Source organism: Manis pentadactyla, chromosome 1 (assembly GCF_030020395.1).
Source record: "Manis pentadactyla isolate mManPen7 chromosome 1, mManPen7.hap1, whole genome shotgun sequence".
Classification (NCBI taxonomy): domain Eukaryota; kingdom Metazoa; phylum Chordata; class Mammalia; order Pholidota; family Manidae; genus Manis; species Manis pentadactyla.
Window position 1 is genome coordinate 199728381 of NC_080019.1, and position 15577 is coordinate 199743957.

Sequence of the window (15577 nt, forward strand, 5' to 3'; positions counted from 1 at the left end):
GGAAGCGCTGCGCAGCCCGGCCCCGCCCCTCGCCGCGCCGCTCACCGCGGTGCTAGCACTGACGTGTCTCTGCGCGGAGGTGCTGCGCTCCCCAGCAGGCTGGGCCGCGGGCAGCGTCGCCTCCCTCCGAGCGGAGCGCAGTAGAAGCGGGACGCGGAGCCCGAGCAGCAGCCGCCATGGCGAGTGAGTCCCTCCGGGCAGCACCGGCGCCGCTGGGACGTATCGGGTCCTCCTGACCCTCGGCGGTCCAGGCGGGCGCCCACCCGCCGGCCTGCCCGGGGCCCTGCAGACCCAGGCCCGCGCCCCCGGTCGCCCTCGGGGTCCCTGCGCGCCCCCCGAGCGCGGCCCGCTCCCCTGGCCGTGGTCCACTCCGTGCTGGGCGGGAGGCTTCCCTGGGGAGCGCGGAGGGCTTCTCCGTGCCTAACTCTGCTTTTGTTTCTCCCATCAAAGTCAAATTTCTGGAAGTCATCAAGCCCTTCTGTGTCATCCTGCCGGAAATTCAAAAGCCGGAGAGGAAGGTAAGTTCCGCGAATCGCCGCCAAAGAAGGCTTCGTGAAACTGGGCGCTTGAAGTTTATAGTACAATTAAAAATGGCTTCAACACACCAAATGGAAACTCTCTTCCTCTCTTCTCCCAGGAGTATAGTTGTGTACACACCTGAGTTTTGTCGAAAGGTGACATGGTTGTGTGGGGCTTTGCACCGAAATCATCGTGCTTTATTTATTTGGAGCATCTTTGGAGGTTACTCTAGTGAACAAAGCTGCCGGTTTGCCCTGTCCCAGAAATAGATCCTGGCCGTTAATGAATAAGGCCTCAAAAAGCCTCAGTTAGGATCCTCAGATTGAATTACTCTTCCTCCTTCACCTCCAACAGGGACGGATCATGGGTTGTTTTTTTTGTAGAGGGTGTTCTTTGTGTCCAGCTGCTGAAAGGAGCTAAGAGCAGTCACTTCATTTTGTACAAGTGAGCTTGCACCTTTTGTGTAGACTGTCAAGTTGCTGAGAATAGACACTTTGTAAATCCTGCTTTTTACAGCAGGCACATTAAAACATGGAAAGAGAAATGTAGAGCCATGTTGAAACTTTATCAGAATTTCTGCTGCTACACAGCTGCAGCCCAAGGTAGTGTTTGAGGGAGGTTATTAACGAAGCAAAATTTCATTAGGTTCTTGCATTAAAGAGAACGAATAGGAAGATATTTTTGTCTTTACAGTCTTTTCAGACTATTGTTCCATGTTCACATATGTGTATGTGTACTTGACATCAACTTGGACACTTGGGGGCTTGGAGTCTTTTCTTTTTTTCAGTTTAAAATCATTTTATGTAAATGCTCCACATTTGGGCTGCCTTTGGTAGGCAATATGCAAAGTTCTCTCCTTTCTTTCCCTGGCAGCACAGTAGAAAGGGCTTGGCTCTGAAGGCAAACATGCCTGGGGCCCACCCTCATAGTCTCTTAATGGTTGTGTGACCTTGGCCTTGTGACTAAGGGGGGTAGATGGGGCTGTGGAGATATGTGCAGGGTATAGCAGAGGCTCAGAAAGGGCTTGGCTCTGGAAGATGTGATGTCTGATGGTTGTGAAGGAGAGGATACGTTTTCTTGAGAGGGAAAGGGTTTCTGGGCATAAGGAATATACAGTGTGCAGAGGCAAAGACAACAAGCAGGAGGGTGTTAGGTGTAAGCTTAGTATTGGTAGCACATGAAGGGCGGTGGGCAGCAATGGTAGATGAGTGAGAAGCCAGACAGATTCACAGATTGCTTACAAAGTAGAATAGAGGGTTTGAGTGGTTTAGAGGTTTTTGCAATAGAGGGTGAACATGGGAGTGGGCTGGGAGAGAAGCAAGAATGGACTCAGGCTGTTTAAGAGGTAGAGCTTTTGAAATACTGCAGTTGGATGTGGGTGCATCCGGAAGAGGAGACTTGGTTATTATAAAAAAGAAGACTCATAAAAATCAGCCGCTTTTTTTTTTGCCCTTCAATACAAGCTTGTTATGTTACTGGTTAGCCTGAAGGGGCCTTGCCTTCCCTGGGCCTCCTAATCTCTTGCCAGGGGCGGGGTGAGGTGACAGGGGAGAAGGGCAGCATCGTCAAGAGGGAGAAAGTTCTGTGACTTCACCCCGACTTCATGCGGAGTGTCTGGACATTGAGTGCCCACCAACTTTGTGTGCTTGTCTTGTGGCTTTGCAAAACGGCAATCAGAGGACTCCATCTGCCATTCCCAGAAGAGATGTGACTGCGTGCTCACAGGCACATCTCTTCCCCTCAAAAAGTGTTTTTTAGGAACATAGTTTTGTTCATTTATTACTGTCACTCACAAGGTATTTCCATATCAGAATCCTTAGTCCACAATAATTACTGTGTTTCTTAAGCCCTTTAAAAAGCCATGGTAGGCAGCAAGTTCCACTGAAGACACTGGGTTTTAGAGACAGAAGACCCAGAAGACTTCCTGCCCTACTGCTTAGTACCAGAGGGCCCGGTGCAGGTAGGAGGGTGGAAACATCTCTAACCATATTTATCAGGCATCTGTGAAATGGTTTCAGATAGGGTCCTGTCCCACCTACGAACCCATGCAACTAGTAGTAGGTTAAACATGCAGCTCTGCCTGCCTTCCCCCAGTATTGTTTATTACATTGCTTTGCCCTTAATTCACAGAAAATTAGCACTACTAAACAATCACAGACTCCAAATTAGTTGACTCCAGAATTACAAGAGTTTGTCATTTACAATGTCCTTTCAAATGGAAATTGATGGCTCAGTTGTCATCAGCGCTTCTCTGATTTAGGAATCCCTTTCTGTTGCAACAGTCTTGATCTTGGGTCTGATCCTGAACAGTGAATGCTGACAGCTTTGGACTTGAATTCACTTCCACTGTGGGATTTGGGACAAATCTATTGAGCTTTTCTAAGACTCATTTTTCTCATTGTAGAATAAAGATGATGCCACTGTTTGTGTTACAAGGATTAAATGAGATGATGCACATGGAAGTGTTTGCATATGTGCCTTGTACGTAGAAAGTATGCAGTACATGCTGTTAGGTTTGGGTGCCTATGTTTGGTACATGGTTTGGAGTGTTCAAGACTCCCTTTGATGGCCTGAGAACGGGGTCTGACACGAGTCTTCTTGTATGTATTTGCGTGTGAAAATAACTTGTTGCCTTAATTCATTCTCTTGTACTACAGATTCAGTTTAAGGAGAAAGTGCTGTGGACCGCTATCACCCTCTTTATCTTCTTAGTGTGCTGTCAGGTAGGCACAGGCTTCACATTCCAGTACCAGGGTGAGGGACTGGAGTGGGCCGGAGACCCGTGCTCTGACTTGCTCGCTCTCTGCTTGTTTCCAGATCCCTCTCTTCGGTATCATGTCTTCAGATTCAGCCGACCCCTTCTACTGGATGAGAGTGATTCTAGCCTCCAACAGAGGTAGGCCTCTTCTGCTGTGCCTCCCTCTGTCCAGTGTGGACTTGACTCGCCTCCTTTAAATGACAAGCCTTAGCTTTATGTGGGGTTCAGAGAGTGTTTGGGAAGAATGTCAGTGTGCTGTGCCAAATAGCCTTAGCAAATGCCAGATTCAGCACAGAGGCATGTTGTTATATTTAGAATTAACACTTGAATGTAGTACAGAACCGGTAATAACAAGATAAGTCCGCACCGTCATAAAAAACATGGACAAACTAGAATGTCTTTTAAACAACTGAAATGATGACATTTCTACTAGCCTCCCTCCTGTTTTAGTAACAGTCTTTAGACTATATAATTTGTTTCTCAGCTGCATCCTTTTCATATCTGTAGGTTACACATACGTGTCCAAAAAATATGTAAGTGTTTTGTATGTGCTAAGCAGCTGCTTACAGAAGGGACGGTTTGGAACCTTTATGTTGATACTGCTTTTGATTATGTTTTTAAAGATAGTCCAAATTAAGTTCCGAATCGGTTGGAAGTACAGCTCATTTTAGCATAATGGAAGTAGAGGTTTATTCACAACTAGATACGATTGTACAGGTTTCCTTCCCAGACTCTGGGAATTATTTGGCTGTTAGCCTTTTTTATTAACTGATAAAGAGACGAACCTTTCTTATCTCTATAAAACCAGAATGAATCTGTTTATGGTGTATTTCAATACAGCAGTCTGTTTAAATGCCATGTGACTTCCTAAACAGAATAAGATGTTGCCAGGCAGACTGAACAGTATGAATTAAATTATACTCTAATTGTTGATATTTTGGGTTTATTCTCTAAATGAAATGCTCCTAGCAAACTGAAACAATGGATTTGTATAAGGGGTACACAGTCAAATTTTGCTCGTTTATTTTCATAATAATGTGCTTTCCCAAACTAACAGTGGCTGTGCCCTGTCTCCACTCTCCTCTAGGCACACTGATGGAGCTGGGTATCTCTCCCATCGTCACTTCTGGCCTCATCATGCAGCTCTTGGCTGGTGCCAAAATAATTGAAGTTGGTGACACCCCGAAAGACCGAGCTCTTTTCAATGGAGCCCAGAAGTGTAAGTGAGATGTTCAATGATGTTCAGAGCTCTATAGTTGTGAATTTGAATTTGCTATAAAGTTTGGGGCATCATTACAGGGTTTTTTGGTACAAGGTACCCTCCTTGGTATACCAGCCCTCTAGGTGCTCCGTGGCCTGTGTCAGCAGGAGAGCCCTTGAAGGGGAGCTGAGGTGCCAGGCACACTCGATGGGATGGGCAAGGCAAGGGGAAGGTGTCGGTGCCCTTCCCCCACCAGTTTTCTCCCCACCTAGAGGGAGGTGCTGTGTTCTTCAAGGCCATTATAAGAGTGGAGTGGTGTCTGTGACACATCCCAGCGCCTGGCCTGTTTTGGCAACTGATGTTTTTCTTCTGGAAGTTTAAAATGCTCTACTCCTAACCACCCCCTACCTCAGGCAAAGTTAGATGGCAGCCCTTAGATCTCACTTTCTTCATCTGTATAAATGGGGATACTAATGGCATTTGCCTTTTAGCAAATAGTAAGGGTCACTAGTAACAATGACCAGTCATCAGAATTAATCAGTGTTCAGCTTCCGACTGACTGAAATGGATTAATTAAGAGGTGATACTTTACTACGAAGCCATATTTTCTTCTGCACCTGCATGTTTCACAGATCAGTTAAATAAGGGAGCAAGAAAGGCTGATCGAGTTTAAGCCTGTCAGTTTCAAACATAAATCAGGATTTAAAAATACATTCATGCATTATTTTTCAAAAGCACAAATCAACTGGTCTTAGACAATTTTTTGAAAATTTTCGGCCTTGAGAATTCAGTCACTGAGCACTTTTTAAAAGTCATGTCGGAGTCAAATTTTACTTTTCGTGGCAAAATAACTGGAAAAGCTGAAACTGCCTCCCCGACCCTGAAAGGCCTGTCTAGTATCATAGACTGGGTTCCATCACGCCTAACATGACGTGTAACGAGATAAAAGAAAGAGAGGGAGTCTACAGCAGGAAAGTGTCTGTCAGGCCAGAAGGGCTTTGGGGCAGAGACTACAAATGGGACTGGTGACTGAACTGACGGCACCACCAGGCTTTTCCTTCAGAAATACATTAAACTTAGGCTGGTAGGGGCCACCTGGTACCAGAGATGGTATTCTGTGCTCTGGACTCACACCTCGTAGAAGAGCCTGGAGTGTGGCCCCGGCGTGTAGCTAAGCGGGGCAGCCCTCCAGAACCCCAGCCCTCCAGCCCGAGTTTGGGTGCTGCCAGATGGTGTCGTCCCCAAATTGTGCCTCTGCCTCACATTGTCATCAGTAGCTTCTGCTCCCTGGTCGCCTTTCCTAAGAACCAGATGTGTCCGGGCTCGCCTCTCCTCCTCCATCCCAGGAAGGAAAGTGAATTCAGGAGAAGGTGGAAGGGCAGAGCTAGTGTGCTGTCAGATGGCATTCGAGCTACCGCGCACCTGGACCTTGTGACCTGGGTACCCCTTGGACCGGTCCTGGCAGCCCCCATCCATGTTCTTTGTTTTTGTTCTCCCCACTGTCTGGCACAGAGCAGGGGTTCAGTAACCATCTCTCCAGGACCAGGCAGTGTCCCACTTTGTGAACAGTTCCCCTTTCCACTTCTAGTGTTTGGCATGATCATCACCATTGGCCAGTCTATCGTGTACGTGATGACGGGAATGTACGGCGACCCTTCTGAAATGGGGGCTGGAATCTGCCTGTTAATCACCATACAGGTAACAGTCACACTGACACCCCCTCTGCTGGCCTCAAACTCACGCTTCCCAAATAACAAATGTGAACGTACACACAAGGAAAGCGAACCGAGAAGCCAGTGCATGCCAATGTTCACCCTTCTGAATTAGCCAGAAAAAGGGAAAAAATTCATCCAATTTCAACTCAGCCTCCAGCATTTATAGCAGAGAAGCCAGTTACTGAAGAAGGAAAGAACCATGCCCACGGGGAGCGCTAACTGTCTGGGTGTCTGTATTTATCCTTTTCACAGCTTTTTGTTGCTGGCTTAATTGTCCTCCTTTTGGATGAACTTCTGCAAAAAGGGTATGGCCTGGGCTCTGGCATCTCCCTCTTCATTGCCACGAACATCTGCGAGACTATCGTTTGGAAGGCATTCAGCCCCACCACTGTCAACACCGGCCGAGGTAAGGCCCTGGGCTTCCGTGGGCACAGGCTTCAGAAAAAGGCCCTTGTATGTGCAAAGCAGAAGACAAATTTACCCCGTCCCGACAGAACTTCTGGCACGTTATGGTACATCCCTCTGATTTTTCTGTTTGTGTCTGCAGAGTTTTCTTCAGCATAGGTAGGTTTATGTTGGCCCCCCACAGGGTTGGGGGGTCAACAAAGGCTTAGAAGCCATCAGCCAAGGACCCACCCGCCATTCAGGAGCAGGCCAGTGAGGCAATGGGTGCCAAGTTTGGAAGGATTGGCTCACCCTGGAGTGGAGGGTCAGCAAGCAGGGACACAGCTAGGTAATGCTGAGTCACCAGGCTTTTGACAAGCCAGCCTGTCTTAAGTGGGCGAGGCATTAGGAGAAAAGGACGGCAGGCTGGGACAGAGGAGGCCATGCAGGGGTGATGGGAAATTGAGAAGCAAAGGGGGTTTTTGGCTTGTCATCTGACAGTGTTTGGGGTCTGGCTGTAGAGGAGGTGCAGCTGGGAAGGGCGACTGCACAGCCCTGTGCCTGCATGGAGGGAGCGCCACTGCGAAAGCAGCCCACCTGCGGACTGCGGGGAAAGGGAGCAGGGCCACGGGGCTGGACCTTGGGGAGGGCAGAGGGCTGAGAAGGCAGCGGGATGGCTGCATCGGGGAGTCTGCTGCTGCTGGGCCTGGCTCGCCAAGGCACCCTGCCGGCTGAGCCCTGCTCTGTCTAGGGGGCTGAGCACCCCAGAATGGGATTAGGGACAGGGCAGGCACAGACAGCTTTTGTCCCTGAAGTGGCACTTAGCACTGGGAAACTCCGTCTTGGTGCCAGAGGTTCAGCAGGTAGTGAGTTCCAGAGGTGATAAATCAGAAGAGCTAGAGCCAGACTGGCATCGCCCTTCACTCAGCAGACGCTCAGCAGGAGCCTGTGAAGGGACCGGTGCCATCAGCTGTCCTGAGTGCTGTGCATCCAGGGGAAGTGAGCCTGTCACACACACATCAGGTGTCACCGCGGGGTCCCCGAGAACCCGGCAGAGGGACAAGGTGGCAATGCCAGGAGGGGCATCCCAGGGTGAGCCTATCACTGGGAAGACCACCCCCTGGGAAAGAAGCCCTCACAGGGAAGGAGCCCTGTGACCACGTGGGGGAGCAGTGTTCCACGCGGGGGGAACCAGCAGGGCATGGCCGTCTGGGGCAGTGTCGAGGTCCCCCATGTACTGTTCCCAGTACCCTCACTGAGCCCCCCGCAGAGACGGGGGCCTGGGCACTGCTGGCTTCCTGTGCAGGGCCAGGCAGCCGCCATCCAGAGCAGCACAGGCTGCAGTAGTGCCGTGTACTTGTTTCTTGCTAGTTTTTTTTAAACTTTAGTGAATTTCTTGATGCTTATAAGACTTCTGATCGTACTGGCGCCCTGTGCTCCCCGCTTCCTCCCACTCGTCCCTCTACTGCCCAGTCCTCAGGTTGGGTACCCACACTCGCTCTTTTTCTTCCTTCTCTGGGTAAGCGTGCTCTGCTTCCTGGCTGGGTTTCCCCAGCGCTGATCCAGGCCTGCCTCCTTTACCTTCTCATGGCAGGGTGAGAACTCTGATTCAGGTCAGCCACGTGGTGGGGCATGTGTAAGGGGCAGAGAGCCCGAGCCCCACCTGTTGGGGCAGCCTCCCCCGGAGCTGGCGATGCACATACTGCCGGAAAGGGGAATTGGCGGCCCTGCACCCCCCTCAGTTATGGGACTCCTGCTGCTGGAGTTCAGCAGACCTGCCTTTATGATTGTGTAATTGAGCGTCACTCCACCCACCTGCTGGCCACTGATGCATATATGTGCCAAAACAGATCAGTCCACTCTAGAAGTTAGAAGAGCCCATGTCTGCAGATTGAAATCACTACTGAAGAAATAGGAGTACTGGATGTGCCGCTGTGTCTCCTTGCTTACAGGAGTTGTGTAACTAATTCTGTATTCCTCCCTGCTGGAGCTACTAAGAAGCTTAGAGCTGAATGCAGTCATGTGTTTCTTACCACGTGGTCCCTCCTTCGCCAACAGGAATGGAATTTGAAGGGGCCATCATCGCGTTGTTCCACCTGCTGGCCACGCGTACCGACAAGGTCCGTGCCCTTCGTGAGGCATTCTACCGCCAGAACCTCCCCAACCTCATGAACCTCATCGCCACCATCTTCGTCTTCGCGGTGGTTATCTACTTCCAGGTGCGTCCATGCCCAGCACTTGGAGTTTGATGGTCTGCGTTCATGTTTCTGAGAGGCCTTGCTCTGTACGCCGCACCCGCTCCCCAGGGTGCTGTGTGCATCATATTGAAACAATGCCGTGGCATTTAAAGGGAGCAAGTTCCACATAAGCTGGACAAGTAAGTGTATCCCTCTGAGTCCTTGGCACTTGCCTGAACTACACAGTGGAGGCAGACCTAATCTTTCTGAAACTTGTTCCTTTGGATGGGAGGCTCTGTTTTTAAGTTCTTACTTAGTTCAAGAGACGCTAACATTCTCAAACCCTAAAACTTCGTCACTCTCTTACCCAGTCTATTGACTATTTGTAGGCATTAGCCCCATCTTAGAAATGACCTCCGCTGGGAGAGCTCTTACCTTTCCAGTTACTGGTCTGTGTAACTTGCTTCTGCAGGAGAGACCTAGATGGCCTGTCACTGTTCTGTAGTTGGATGAATCTCTGTACTTTTTGATTGGCCGCTTTGTATTCTGACACCTACTGAAAAGAAGGGACGGCAGTTGAAGAGGCAGTTTAAAATGCTTGTGAAGATGCTTTTTCTGACGCCAAACAAGTCCGTTCCTTCAGCCGAGACCTTTAGTCAAGACACCTGCCTAATAATGAGCTAACTCTTAAGGGACGTGGCGAGTACTTGAGTTTGGGTCATGAAGATTTTATTTTAAATCTTCTGTATTCTAAGCCCTGTACTAGGCACTGGAGTTTGTAAAAATAATGTAAAAGAAACCTTTTCTCTTTTCCAAGGGTTTCCGAGGGCGAGGTTGTATTCTTAGAAAAGCCTAGGTTTTCTGTGTTATCTTTAAAAACATCCTAAAGAGCTATTCTGGGGTGCGAGGTGGACGGCAGGATGTGCCTCTCTGGCAAATGCAGGGGAGGTCGGCATCAGAGGGGACCGGTATCAGGACTCAGGCCTGTGTCCCAGGCTTCATGTATTCCACTTAGATGTGGACATACAGTGGTGGACTTTGTGTTTTAGACAAAATCGGGATTGTTTAATATGTTGTGCTTCAGTGGATGTTTAAGCCTTTCTGGGGGCCTTCTGTCTGTGTGTCCCCAAGTGTAGCAGATGGTAAGGAAGGGCCCCGAGGGCCCTGAACTTATGCCAGGAGCGCACTCCCCCTTGGAGCCTGGCCGTCCCCGGCTGGTCTGTGTTTCTGCCCAGCAGCTGGAATGAGGCTCTGTCTGGCTTCTCAGGGCTTCCGAGTGGACCTGCCCATCAAGTCAGCCCGGTACCGAGGCCAGTACAACACCTACCCCATCAAGCTTTTCTACACGTCCAACATCCCCATCATCCTGCAGTCTGCCCTGGTATCCAACCTGTATGTCATCTCCCAGATGTTGTCTGCCCGCTTCAGTGGCAACCTGCTGGTCAGCCTGCTGGGCACCTGGTCTGTAAGTACGGCCACTTTCAGGGGTCAATCTGAGCACTGTGGCAGGTCGCAGCGCATGCGCCATGTGTCTGCTCGCAACCAGGTATTTTACCCAAAGGTATTTTCTAGTTGTGCCTTTTAGAGGTTGAGCATGTGACCCTTTTGGGCACTGGGGGCACTTGAATAAGCCTATGCTTTCATCTGGTGGGTACCTTTGTGCTGCCCGGAAGGTGCACAGAAGCGGTGCTCACAGGCTCTCTGATACTTTTCAGGATACTTCCTCCGGGGGCCCGGCACGTGCTTATCCAGTTGGTGGCCTTTGCTATTACCTGTCCCCCCCAGAGTCTTTTGGCTCTGTGTTGGAAGACCCCGTCCATGCCGTTGTGTACATAGTGTTCATGTTGGGCTCGTGCGCTTTCTTCTCTAAGACCTGGATTGAGGTCTCGGGCTCCTCTGCGAAAGATGTAAGTATTGGCCATGGTTTCTAGATGGGTAATTAAGCAGGGAGGCCACAGTTCCCATCTGTTACTGGTGTAAGGGGCCTCAGCTTGTCACCTCTTAAGGAAGAGGTCTGTGAGCGGACAGACACTAGGGCAGTTGCAAAGCAGTAATGGCTGAAGACAGAGCCCAGCAGTACATCAGCATCTGGTCTGGGAAGCTGGAGCCAAGCTGGGAGGTGAGACTTGGTCACAGGACTCCGGGAGCATATAAGTGCCACTAGGCGCGGAGGAGGAAAAGCTGTTGCCTACCGCCATGAAATGGCCGTTTTCCCTTCAGCTTTAAAAGTTAATGCCGTCCCCCTTGGTGGGCATCCTGCAGGTTGCAAAGCAGCTGAAAGAGCAGCAGATGGTGATGAGAGGCCACCGAGAGACATCCATGGTCCATGAGCTCAACCGGTGAGCGCCGCCCTCAGTCCCCAGGCTTGGCCTGGGGGACTTCAGTTCATGAAATCATATCTCTGGGTTACTGGCTAGAAAAGGTCTTGTGTCCTTAGATGTTGATGAGCTTGCTAAATGCTGGAGACCGGAGATAAAAAAGAAACGCGTACAGTCCCCCTCCTCAGAGAGTTAGCCACTCAGCAAGGAGAGGTCACAAGATGGCATGGCCAGGGCACTGGATCCTCCCCGGTGCTGGTGTGGGCCGGGCTCTGGGGGCATCCTCCAGGAGCAGGGGCAGGTGCCTTCTAGAGGGCTGGCGTCCCAGTGCAGATGAGGCTGAGGCTGCTTGGAAGGGATAGAGCTGGGGGTCCCTTTAGGGAGGTCAGTGCTGGACGCAGAGTCCCCAGAGAGGGGAGAGGGATCAAGCACCACCGGCTGCTATGCGGGTCCAGGCACAGGTGGGGGGCCCATGTGCGGCGGCGCTGAGGAGAGGCTGGCCGCAGCACCTCGGGGTCGTGGCAGGAGGGAGCGCCTGTGGTGGCCCTCTGCCACTTCGCAGTCTGCACCTCCTGCCCACTTCCAGGGCAGCTGCCTCTGGGCAGCAGGGTTGGCCTTAGTATTTTAGGCTTTTCAGGTCACGTCGTCTCTGTCGCAATGACTCGTTTCTCCTGCTGTCACTTGAAAGCAGCCATAGATGATGTACGTAAATGAACGGATGTGGCTGTGTACCTGTCAAACTTCAGTGGCAGGTGGCAGGCCTGGTGTGTCCGGTGGGCCATATGTAGCCCACAGCCATCACTTTGAGCACTGTTTAGTAGAAATATAACCCAAGCCACAAATGAAACTTCAAACATTCTAGGAGCCACATTTAAGAAATAAGATAAATCCTAAAATACAGTAATGGTCTATGTGAGTTATGTGTAAAGAAAGAAAGTAAAAAGGAACTGGGAAAGTTGGTAACTTACTTAACCCAGTATATCCAGAATGTCATGTCAATTTGTAATTAACATGAGAGGAGTCACAATGTGATATTTTTTACTTCTTCAAAATTCCATGTGATCATGTAGACTTACGGGACGGCACAGCCCTGGTCCAGACCAGGGTGCGTGAGGGGGGCCGTTCCCAGGAGGTCGTGGAGAGACCTGTAAGGGAGTGCGGCTCCGAGCGCGGAGGGGGAGCACGTGGAGCGGCCCGGCCGGAGGGCCTGCACGGGGTGCGCAGCTAACCCGTCTTCCACTCCCAGGTATATCCCCACCGCCGCGGCCTTCGGGGGGCTGTGCATTGGGGCCCTCTCTGTGCTTGCTGACTTCCTGGGCGCCATCGGGTCTGGAACCGGGATCCTGCTTGCTGTCACGATCATCTACCAATACTTTGAAATCTTCGTCAAGGAGCAGAGCGAGGTTGGCAGCATGGGGGCGCTTCTGTTCTGAGCCGGGTCTCCCTGGAGCAGAGGCGGCTCCAGCGTAGCAGGGGCTGGAGCAGCGGCCCCTCGCTGTGGGATTGCTCGTCCCAGGGAGCACGCTGTGGCGTACAGACTGCCTCTTAGTATTTGTTTTGAGTTCCATATTCTTTCATTCCACTTTGTAAAGTGCTAGACATTTTCCAATTTGAAATTTTCCTTTCCTTCTGGCATTGGCAAGAGGATTGCAAAAGTGAGATTTTATTCAGTACCTGCCAGAGGCGGGGATGGTAAATGTCCCCCAGCATCCATGTAACTTTTGTTTTAACATTTGTACCTTCTCAGTGCCCTAAGTGGCCGCTCTGGCCTCCGCTGTTTCCCCAGGCAGGGGATGTCCTGTTAGAAGCACAAACACTGTTGAAACATCTACTTTTGGTCCCAGTGGTAGGGCTTGAGGCTGGGAGCACCCGTGCGTTTCCTGGTAGATGCGGGTGACTCGCTCACGGGGCCCCCTCCCAGTCAGGAGTAGGAATATCCGGCTTAAAACTGTTTTCTCTGGAAGACACAGTTGTTTTCCCTTTTATAAGTATTTTTAGGACAGCTTTTTCCAAAAGAGAGGGAGACATTTCAGAAGGCACTCGGGCCATCTGTTATTTTTTCTGCCTGTGCCTCTTGGCTGTGCTCATTGACTGTTGAAGTGATGTCTGCCTGTCCATGTCTCCTGGGCGTCACTGACACACCTCCCACAGTTCACTCACTCCTCCCTCTTGCCCCTAGAGAGGGAGGCCCTGGGGCAGGCGCTCAGACTTGAAGGACAGCACAGTGGCGGTACAGGCCACTGTTACCTTCAGGTGAAAATGTCCCACTTATATTTTTAGAACTTTTTTATCATGCTTAGGACCAAATGCAGGTAAAGTAAATGACAAGATGACACCTATCTCCTCTCAGCTTCCACTAGAACTGCCCAGCAGAGAGGAGGGTGCAGGCCTGAGATCTGTGGTAAAATGAGGGTCAGAGAATTAGTTTGTTGGGTAGGTTGCTCCATAATTTGATATAAAAAGACTCACAGTTATGTCTGAAATAAGTTTTGTCCGCAATAGCGGGTGATTTAGATCTTAGGAATGAGAACTTTCCTGTGGCCCTCAGGCCCCTCTCGGGACAGGCAGTGCATGGTGGCTGGAAGCAGAGTGGGCATCACGAACGGGGGGATTCCTGCTGGAGGGTGCCCCAGTTCTGAGGGAGTTTGGGGCTGACAGCAGCCCCCTGCACAGACACCTGCCCCAGCAGGCACGGCCTCCAAAGCAGAGCCGGGTCACCACCTCAGCACCTGAGTCAGGAGAGCCCCTAGGGGGCCACACTGGCAGCACAGAGTGAAACAGACCAGCCCAAGGACCAGAAGCAGCTTGCCCAGAGCCACCCGGTGGGCAGTGGCAGAATCAGGATGGGCCTGGCAGGCTGCGGCCCCCAGTCCAGGGCACACCGTCATATCACACACGTGGCCTTGTCAGACCCAGTCCTGAGCAGAGACCTGGTGCCTCCCCAACACATGGTCTATTCAGCCCCAAACCACTCTGGGCCCTGCGTGGCTCGGGGTCCTGGTCAGTAGTCATGGTGGGGGCTGACCCTGGCTTCCAGGGGACTGTCACTGTGGATGCCAAAACGGCATAATTGAGATAAGGTAAATACGTGACTAATAAAGCCAACTTTTTACAAGCCATCTGGTCATGTGCTCCCGGTGCTCGGTTCCCAGTTCCTACTGAGCAGGCCAGCATGGGGAGAACCTGGGTGCCTGTGGCTGGTGGGGCCTGGTTTCAGGGGTGCCAAGGCCTATCTTAGAGGGACATTCCTCCTCAGGCATTTGCCTGGGAAACTGCCTTCTGGTGGTGCCACCAAACAGCATGCTCAGATGTTCTGTAGACTGAAATGCAGGGTGTGCAAGCCCCGGAGCTGGGCCAGCATGCAGGCAGCTCCGAGGTCCTTGGGACATGGGAGTAGACTGACGTGTCTGGTGAATGTGCCCGCCTTGTGGTCCCCTTCACAGCCAGGTCCAGGGGCACCGTTGCCCTTGGCTGCCACAGGAGCCAGGGCTCATCCCACACTGACCAGCCGAGCCTGAAGCTCAGCCAGGAGGGTCTTTGCAGCCCCGCACCCCAGCTCTGTGTGGGCAGCAGAGGCAGGCAGGTGGCTGTTCCCCAGAAGGTAGCACACAAAGAAATCTTCCCAAGGGTTTCCACGCCATGCTGAATGGCGGACTACGTTCCCAGGGTGAAGTGAAGGAAAAACTTCCTCCTCTACCTGGATTTCAAAGCTGACAGGCTCGTCCTAGACAAGGTCTCACCCAGGCCCACTGCCACCACCCTGGGCTTAGTGATCCGCAAGTGAAAGGCGGGCAGGGTTTTCTTCACTGGGCTCCAGCCTCAGTGCTTCCATGTACAGCCTGAGATCCTGTCTTGGAAAATTGCCTGCTGAGGTGGCGGTGGGCCAGGGCAGGATGACCCCCTGGGGCCCCCTGAGGAATGGGTGCTGGAGCCTGGTCCTATGGAGGACCACAGCAGCCACTCACCACACTGCACTCTGAGACAGGTGGCCAGGCCCACCCTGCACTCTGCCAGCCCAGAGCAGGGCCGAGACTGCAGACAGGAGCCAGGGAAGCAGGTGCTGTGAAATGCTGAGGCAGGCAGGGTGCCTTTTGACCTCCAGATTCTCGAGTCAGGGGAGCTCCCACTGCAGGGAAGCTCTTCCCCTCCTGCTGTCTGGAAAGTTTGGGCCTGCAGCCAGGCCAGCCACACCCCAGAGCCCTGTGTGCGCAGGCTGCCAGACTCTCTGGCCTGTGATGCTGGGCTGGCCCCCGGGCCCCTCTGCCCAGCACTCCCAGCTGTGCCCTGGGGACCAGAGCCAGGAGTTCCTCCTGCTCCCAGCTGGTGGTGACACAGGCCCCTCTCTCCCTCGGGGCAGACACTCTGCAGGCTACTTTCCACACAGGATCCCAGTCCCCATGCCAGCCCATGAGGACCAGGGAAAGAAAGTGACCCAGGTCAAGACCACTGAGCAGCAGGGCTGGGACACAAAGCCCAGGGCTGTTCCTGCTTGGCTGCCGGGCCTG

The 15577-nt window shown here is 51.9% G+C and overlaps 1 protein-coding gene across 1 annotated transcript; it reads left to right on the plus strand.

The window, feature by feature from the left end:
• The first annotated feature begins 26 nt into the window (after positions 1 to 26).
• SEC61A1 (SEC61 translocon subunit alpha 1) lies at positions 27 to 14188 on the plus strand. The gene is made up of 12 exons (XM_036911551.2): positions 27 to 183; positions 451 to 518; positions 3177 to 3242; positions 3337 to 3415; positions 4365 to 4496; positions 6067 to 6176; positions 6446 to 6599; positions 8636 to 8796; positions 10022 to 10219; positions 10470 to 10661; positions 11017 to 11093; positions 12319 to 14188. The coding sequence occupies exons 1-12, from the start codon at positions 177 to 179 to the stop codon at positions 12503 to 12505; spliced, it is 1431 nt and encodes a 476-aa protein (XP_036767446.1). The 5' UTR covers positions 27 to 176; the 3' UTR covers positions 12506 to 14188.
• Positions 14189 to 15577: the final 1389 nt, after the last annotated feature.